Consider the following 7837-nt stretch of genomic DNA (forward strand, 5'->3'; position numbering starts at 1 on the left):
AATACGTGCGACCAAGGGCCCGTATTTACGGGTGGACAAAAATACGGTCGTGTGCATGAGGCCTTAGGCTGGGTTCACACACAGTTTTTTGCAGGAGGAAAATCTGTCTCAAAATTCCGTTTGGAATTTTGAGGCAGATTTTCCTCTGCCTGCACGTCGATTTTTGCTGCGTTTTTCCATATATGTGAAGCTGAATCTAAAACCAAGTTGGTGCACTATATATTCTGCGGATCAATTTTTTAATGATTACGAGTGGCAAGTTATTGGCGAGAGAAATGTGGATGGCATAACTGCCCTAAAAGAGGAAGACCATCTAACTTCTCCAAGAAGGACCTTGTGGTCGAGGTTTAAAACTTTGTTCACCAGGAAAGAGAAGCCTGGAAATTGGAAAAGGCTAATCGAGGAGGATAGTGAACAAACGCCTGTAAAGCCTGGTTCCAAGAAGCTTGTGAGCCTTAAGACTTTGACTAAAAAATCCAAGCGTGGAGGCTGGAAAAGGCTTTAGGCAAAGAGTAGAATTGGCAATGGAGGAACCCAAGTGAAGGTGAATGTTTACAAAGTTTTTTAAAGACTTGAGTGTCTTCGATTTGCATCCGCAAAAACGGGCTGTTTTTCATGCATATCATTGCCCGTGTTTCATCAGTGTGGTTTCCGTGTGTCATACGTCGTTCTCGTTCGTGTTTCTTCTCTGCAAGCACTTCCTGGTTTCGCTTTTCTCTTTTTCTCTGCAATTCCCTAGACTCTTAGCGGTCACATGCTTTGAAGACGCGCCGACACAATGGAAGAGGGAGACCCGCATCGGTCACGTGAATATCTGTCGGCGAGTCATCAAAGAGGAAAGAACCATAGAACTTCCAGGGACACATGACTGTGTTCCCAATTGGGGCATTGCCACAATACTGCAACTAATTGTAAATTAGTAGTTATAGCATTGAAATATGATTTTTCATATAACCCCTTTGATGCCGTTCTCTAATACAGTGGTCCTTCTGGTTACAATTTAAACTTACACTGGCCTATCTTGTGCCATAGTAATTGAAACCACATTCATTTATGATCCTGTTATATACAGTCACCGGCCAAATTACACCTGCAACAAGCGATGTGGCTAAAGAGATGGTTAGACTTGGAAATTGACCGGCCCTCATTTCCTCTGTGGTAAAGCAGTCTGCTTCTTGCAGACAGGCTGCTGGGAAGCTGTAGGGTTTTACTTCTTAGGGGTGCAGTCACGCGCAGCAGATTTTGTAGCAAAAATGTCTGTGACTGAAAATACTTTCTGAATGGGGTTGTTTCTGCAGCAAGCACATGGATTTCTGCAAGTTCTAGTCAGGTGAATGGAGATTATTTTCAGTCACAGAAATTTCTGCAACAAAATCTGTAGCGTGTGCAGACGGCCTAACACTCCTGCTTGCGGTGGGATGGATTCGGCTAACCGTACATTAGGGTATCGTACATGATGAAGTTACAGAGGTACCGCCAAATCGCAGGTCCTTTCATAAACACCAGGCTTTTGTGTGTAAATGAGTTGAACAGCTTTGGATAGTCATACATACCAAAAGAGCCTATTTGTTTCCAGTTATCAATTGAAGATGGATAACTGAAGATAGAACACAAAGATGGCCAATTGTCATTAATAGTGGTCTATTTCTGTAATTCAATCTTGATTCTCTCATTCAAAATAAATTATTAATGGGTCAATTTTTAAACACACATGTTTTTGGAAAGTGAATACAAAGTCAGAGCTTGAGATTTTACCCAGAAGAATAAGCAGCTTCAACTTATAGGAGTCAAAACGAAAAAAAAAATACACTTTAAGGCTATGTTCACACAGGGCAGATACGCTGCGTGAAAGTACACTGCGTATCCACCCCGGCGGCGCAGGGAATTCTGGACGAAAAACCGCACCAAATTGTGGTGCAGTTTTTCGGCCGGAATGTCCACAGCAGAAATCCTTCACTGAAAAAAAATATGGATATGCTTACCATGGCGATGCGTCCGTCCTGACGTTCTGCAGCCCTGGGATGACGTTTCATCCCATGTGACCGCTGCAGCCTGTGATTGGCTGCAGTGGTCACGTGGGATGAAATGTCATCCTAGGAGGCTGCCTGGATGAAGAAGCACAGAATACAGGGTAAGTATAAGATTTTTTTATTCTGAGTTGCGGTTTTTAACATCTATTTGTTCCGGGTTTTACATCCCCCATTGAATTCAATGGCAAAAACCCGCAAAAGAAATCAGCGATTATGCAAATACAAAACCGCAGGTTAGGTTCTGAGCCGGCTTTTCTGTTTATTATTTAGGCAGCGTGTGGATGAGAATTGTTAAATCTCCACACTGTTGCTACTGTATTGTGCTGCGGATTTTCCCCCAAAAAATCTGTTGCGGAAAATCCACAGTATTTACGCTACGTCTGAACTTACCCTTAAAGGGAGGGTAGAAGAGCAGACATACATGCCCTGCCGCCTACCTGTTAGAAATGAGGACCAGGAATTCTCTTTTTCTTGACATTGGTGGGGGTCCCACTGATGTGACTAATGGCTGGGTTATCTCTAGTCCAAACTCTACGTGCTGAACTGTAGGAACATTTCATATCACAAGGTCTATTGTATATGAATAATTTAGATATATGCAGTTGGGTAAATTGCCTGTGCTTAGTTGTGCATGAAGGCTAACATATAGGCTAGAAGTCATGCATTACAGACGTTTAGAACCAGACGTTGGCCTGACTTGCCATCAATCACAATCTAGCAATCTATTTAACCTAGGAAATCAGTGGAGGATTTTGTACCAATTCTACTGTATCACACCTGGCTAGAAAGTGAGCCTGGTGAACATTTGAACTTTATGATTGCTCAATGCAAACATGAAATATTAATAGAAAATTCACTTAATAATGGGCTCACCTGTACTAAACAAATACCAAACTAGAGCACCGGGAGCGTGCGCAATGCACGATACATTGCTAGTGGGAGTGTACAGAATCCGTCTATGGTGGCAGCGAGACAAGGTGGCGGTAATGTATTGAATAACTTATGTTCACCGTGTGTTATAAATAATGGGGCATTACAATTACTGCAAAACTAAATTTAGATTATTCTGGGGTTTATTTTCTTCTTTTGCACAATAAAAACATTTTATTTTTACAAAATTATTTGCTTTCCCGTCCCCACATCCAAGAAAATGCGTTAATTGAAGGATTCGTTCATACGTTGCAGATTTGGTCAGTGTTTTGCAGCAGAAACCAGGACTTAAATTATAATTGAAAGCTTTACATTGCTACTTCTCTTTTTGGCATTGACTCCAAATTTTGACTTCAAAGATTCTTATGCAAAAAAACTGAGCAAATCTACAATGTCTGAATGAAGCCGTATAGTACAGGTCAGTACAGATGCGCCAATACGTGCGTGCGTGTGCGCGTGTGTGCGTGCGTGTGTGCGTGCGTGCGTGCTAACAGGCAGCCTAATAGGCTCTGGGACATGGCAGACCTGGGGGCCATTGTTAGGCACTGAGCTGCAATGGAAACTCAACAGCACCTCGCAATCTCTTCGAGGGCGAACCATGATGGGATTTACAGAGGGAGCCCCCTCCCTCTGCAAAACCACTTAGGTACCGCGGTCAGTATTGACTGTGGCATCTGAGGAGCTAAACTGCTGGAATTAGTCAGCTCCTGCGTCTTTGCCACAAGAGTGCTGTAATTGGAACTACCCACTCCAGATTAAATACTGTTATGGGGCTGCGTGATGAGGTTTGTACAACTGTTTTCATATGTCTAGTCTGCACTCTGCATGTTTTTGTTTTTTTTCTTTTGGTAGTTCTCTTATAAGTATATTTTTAACATCTCTTTTTAATGTTTGAATTATGTGTAATATTTTATGTGTCAAAAATGTTTTAAGGCATTTATTGAATGTGTAGTGTTTATTCTCAGGCTCCTCACCTATTTCTTTTTGCTAACAGCGAGTGAAGATGTTCAAGAAACCTTTGCCAAAGCTAGAAATGGAATGTACAGGCTATTGAAGCTGGACATTGAGGATGGTTTGTAAAGATCTTTATTTCATTTTAAGTTATTTTATTTAGCTTTTTTTGTTTTAACTAAACTACCTGTAAGGTAGATACAAGCATATCTTGGCTCCATATTCCCTTTTATATTTAAAAAAAAAAGAAAGTGGATAGATTCTTCTGCATCCTCCTGCGATTGTCCAGTCATAAAAATTTTTATGGCCTATCCTCGGGATAGGCCATCAATACCTGATCAGTGGGGGTCCGACTCCCGGCTTCCAACTGATCGTTTGTTTTGAAGGGGCTGTGGTGCTTGTACAAGCTCTACTTCCCCTTCGTTACTGGCACTGCTCCTACTGTGAATCACTGACACGCTTGTAGTGGTGGTTCACAGTATTACAGCCTTCTCCCATTGACTTGAATGGGAGAAGGCTGTAAGGCTGGGTTCACACGACCATGTTACGTCCGTAATGTACGGAACGTATTTCGGCCGGAAGACCCGGACCGAATACAGTGCAGGGAGCCGGGCTCCTAGCATCATAGTTATGTACGATGCTAGGAGTTCCTGCCTCTGCGTGGAACTACTGTCCCGTACTGTAATCATGATTACAGTACGGGACAGTTGTCCTGCAGCGAGGCAGGGACTCCTAGCATCGTATATCACTATGATGCTAGGAGCCCGGCTCCCTGCACTGTGTTCGGTCCGGGTCTTCCGGCCGAAATACGTTCCGTACATTACGGACGTAACATGGTCGTGTGAACCCAGCCTTATACTGTGAACCGCCGCTACAAGTGTGTCAGCGACTTACAGTATGAGCAGTGACAGCACTCGTACTAGCACCGCGGCCTGTTTAAAAAGGCCAATGATCAGTCTAACCCCCACCGATCAGGCATTGATGGCCTATCCTGAGGATAGGCCATCAATTATTTTCGACTGAACAACCCCTTTAATACTGTTTGCGTTAAAAAAATAATTTGAAAGGCAATACGGAACTAAAATGTGCTTGTGTGTGCATTACCTAAAGAAGTGCCGTAAATCTCAAAAGCAGTTAACGTTATTTGTACTGTGCCTATTTACCAGTGCTCTGAAGGCACCCAGCAGTGTAAACAATGTATGCTTTCATTCTGGTTGCCATGGCTATATCTATTTACATCTGTACTTATAAGGGCAATTTTTTGAGGTCAGGCACTGATGTTGGATGAGAAGGTCTGGCTCACATTCCGCATTCCAATTCATCCCAAAGATGTTCGACGGGGTTTAGACCAGGGCTCTGTGCAGGCCACTCAAGTTCCTTTTATACCAAACGCCTCAAACCAAGGTTTTATGGACTTCGCTTTCTGTACAGGCACACAGTCATGCTGGAACAGGAAAAGGCCTTCCCCAAACTGTTGGCACAAAGTTGGAAGCATACAATTGTCTAACATGTCTATGTATTTTGTAGTATTAACATTACTCTTCACTGGAAATAATGGGCTTTTCCCAGAAGGTAGCGTTCTGTGGCATCCGCTAAACCCCGATTTATCTATCAGACTGCCAAATAGTGAGACATCATTTATCACTTTTCCATTGCTCCAATGGCGGCGTGCTTTAAGCCACTCCAGCCGACACTAGGCATTGTGCGTGTTAATCTTAGACTCGCGTACAGCTGCTCGACCATGGAAATCTATTTCATGAAGCTCCCATCGCACAGTTCTGGTGCTGTTACTTTCAGAGATAGTTTATAACTCTGTAGTAAGTGATGCAATAGAGGATAGGGTTTTCTTTACGCACAACACGTTCACTCGGGTGCCCCAAGTGTTTGCTTTTTATATGGTCTACCGTTTCATTGCTGAGCGGTTGTTACTCTTGGCCGCTTTCACTTCACAATAATAACACAGTTGACCGGGAAGATCTAGCAGATCATAAATTTAAAAAAATGACTCGTGGCAAAGGTGTCCTCCTAATATCACGTTTAAAATCACTGATCTCTTCAGTATGACCCATACTAATAGCAATTTTTGTCTGAAGGAGATTGCATTGCTTTGTGGTTAATTTTACGCACCTGTTTGCAATGGGCGTGGTTGAATCGCCTAAACTCAATAATTAGGAGAGGTGTCCACATACTTTTGGCCATATCGTGTACCTGGCCATGGACATAGCCTTGGCCAGCAGAAAAAAAACCTCCATTGCTTACATTGCAGAGCTGCATTCAGAGCACAGGGGAATAGTGCACAATAGAGATGTTTTCCTGAGAATTTTTCCAGCGCTTTCTATTGCATAGAGGTGAAATAACGTCATATTAAACACCAAGGTTTGAAGGTGATTTGAAATTGTCTGCTAACCGTTTGCCAAACATCGGCTGCCCTTTGTTCCTGAAATTTGTAGCAGAATATCCTTGCATTCATGCGATTTTTAAATTTTTACATTTTTTAAATATAAGCATTGCAATACTGTTTGATTGTGGCCAGATCTTGATCTCGTGTCTATGGCCACATTAACTTTTCTTGTAAATTAAATTGTTCACAGAGCAACTGATAGTGAGCATCAGAGAAAAGCCAGCGAGTTCCTGGGACAAGGACTATGACGACTTTATTTTGCCACTATTGGAAGATAAGCACCCCTGTTATATTTTATATCGGTTGGATTCCCAGAATGCCCAGGGCTATGAGTGGATCTTCATTGCTTGGTCTCCGGACTACTCCCACGTAAGTGTTATGACATACAAAAGAATATCATTCCAAATCCTCTGCTTTTTTTCCCCCCCCCCTTAGATTTGAAGAATAAGCAATTGTTCCCTCGTGTCTTTCCACCCCATTTGGTGTTTCGTTGTCATAAACCGGTTTGAAGTTTTTTTTCCTACACTTTTACAAGTAGTTTTTTTTTGTTTTTTTTATTATGTTTGCGTGAACCTTATACATAAAGAACAGACATGTATTGTGTAAAAGTGTTTGTTTTATATATATTTTCTCAAACTGTGATCACTATCTTATTTGTTGGGTACATTTTAGGTACGACAAAAGATGTTGTATGCTGCGACTAGAGCAACTGTAAAGAAGGAATTTGGAGGCGGGCACATAAAAGATGAAGTTTTTGGAACAACACAAGTAAGTGACTTTTAACCTTGTGTTTCTTGTGCCATGGACAATTCAGCTTTTGTTGTGTTATGCATTAAAGGGGTTTTCCCATATTGATAATTTATGGCCTATCCTCTGGGACCCACACCTATCTCTAGAACGAGGCCTCCTAACCCTGTCTTAGATTGTGCGGCTCCAGCTTCTCCCCGGCCATCACGTGACCATGAACAGAATTTATCCACTGGAAGTAACAATGAATGTTCCTACAAGCAGACATCTTGAAAACCGTGTGGAATTCATACAGAACGTATATTGGAAAATTGTAGAACTTATTTAATTCTACAAAAAATAACATGAATTTGCTGAAACCGGACAAACCCTTCAAGGAAACCGCGAAGGACGGCGAGCTATGCCGTTAACTCTGAAGCAACGGAAACAGCGTAGCTCGTCGTTCTACTCTGTTTCTGTAATAATCAGGTCTGCAGTCGGCACAATAACCCTGCCATAAATTCAAGGACCAGACCAGTCAATAAAATCTTTTTTAGTTCAAAGAAAGTAATGATATTATGTAAAGTTAGTTAGATCGTTCTTATGACTGCGTGACAAATTGTTAGACTTTATCAGAACACTTTTTACTTGAAGACAAATGTAGTTGGAAGTTTTACTCCTTGAAAGGTGAAGCAGAAGTAGCCATCATTTAAGCACTGCTGTAACAGATGGAATGGATGTTCTCATTAACCCCTGCTGTGCCCTTAATAATTTCAAGTGCACTGCTGTCATCCTTTCA

At 42.0% G+C, this 7837-nt stretch overlaps 1 protein-coding gene across 2 annotated transcripts in view; it reads left to right on the forward strand.

Annotated features, from left to right (window-relative positions):
• Positions 1-7837, forward strand: part of TWF1 (twinfilin actin binding protein 1) — a 36155-nt gene that overhangs the window by 13383 nt on the left and 14935 nt on the right. For both annotated transcript variants that reach the window (XM_075857039.1, XM_075857040.1), the window contains exons 2-4: positions 3955-4032; positions 6503-6681; positions 6985-7080. In XM_075857039.1, coding sequence (XP_075713154.1) covers positions 3955-4032; positions 6503-6681; positions 6985-7080 — 353 coding nt within the window. The remainder of the gene's footprint in view (positions 1-3954; positions 4033-6502; positions 6682-6984; positions 7081-7837) is intronic.

This window comes from Rhinoderma darwinii, chromosome 3 (assembly GCF_050947455.1).
Source record: "Rhinoderma darwinii isolate aRhiDar2 chromosome 3, aRhiDar2.hap1, whole genome shotgun sequence".
In the NCBI taxonomy this organism is placed as follows: domain Eukaryota; kingdom Metazoa; phylum Chordata; class Amphibia; order Anura; family Rhinodermatidae; genus Rhinoderma; species Rhinoderma darwinii.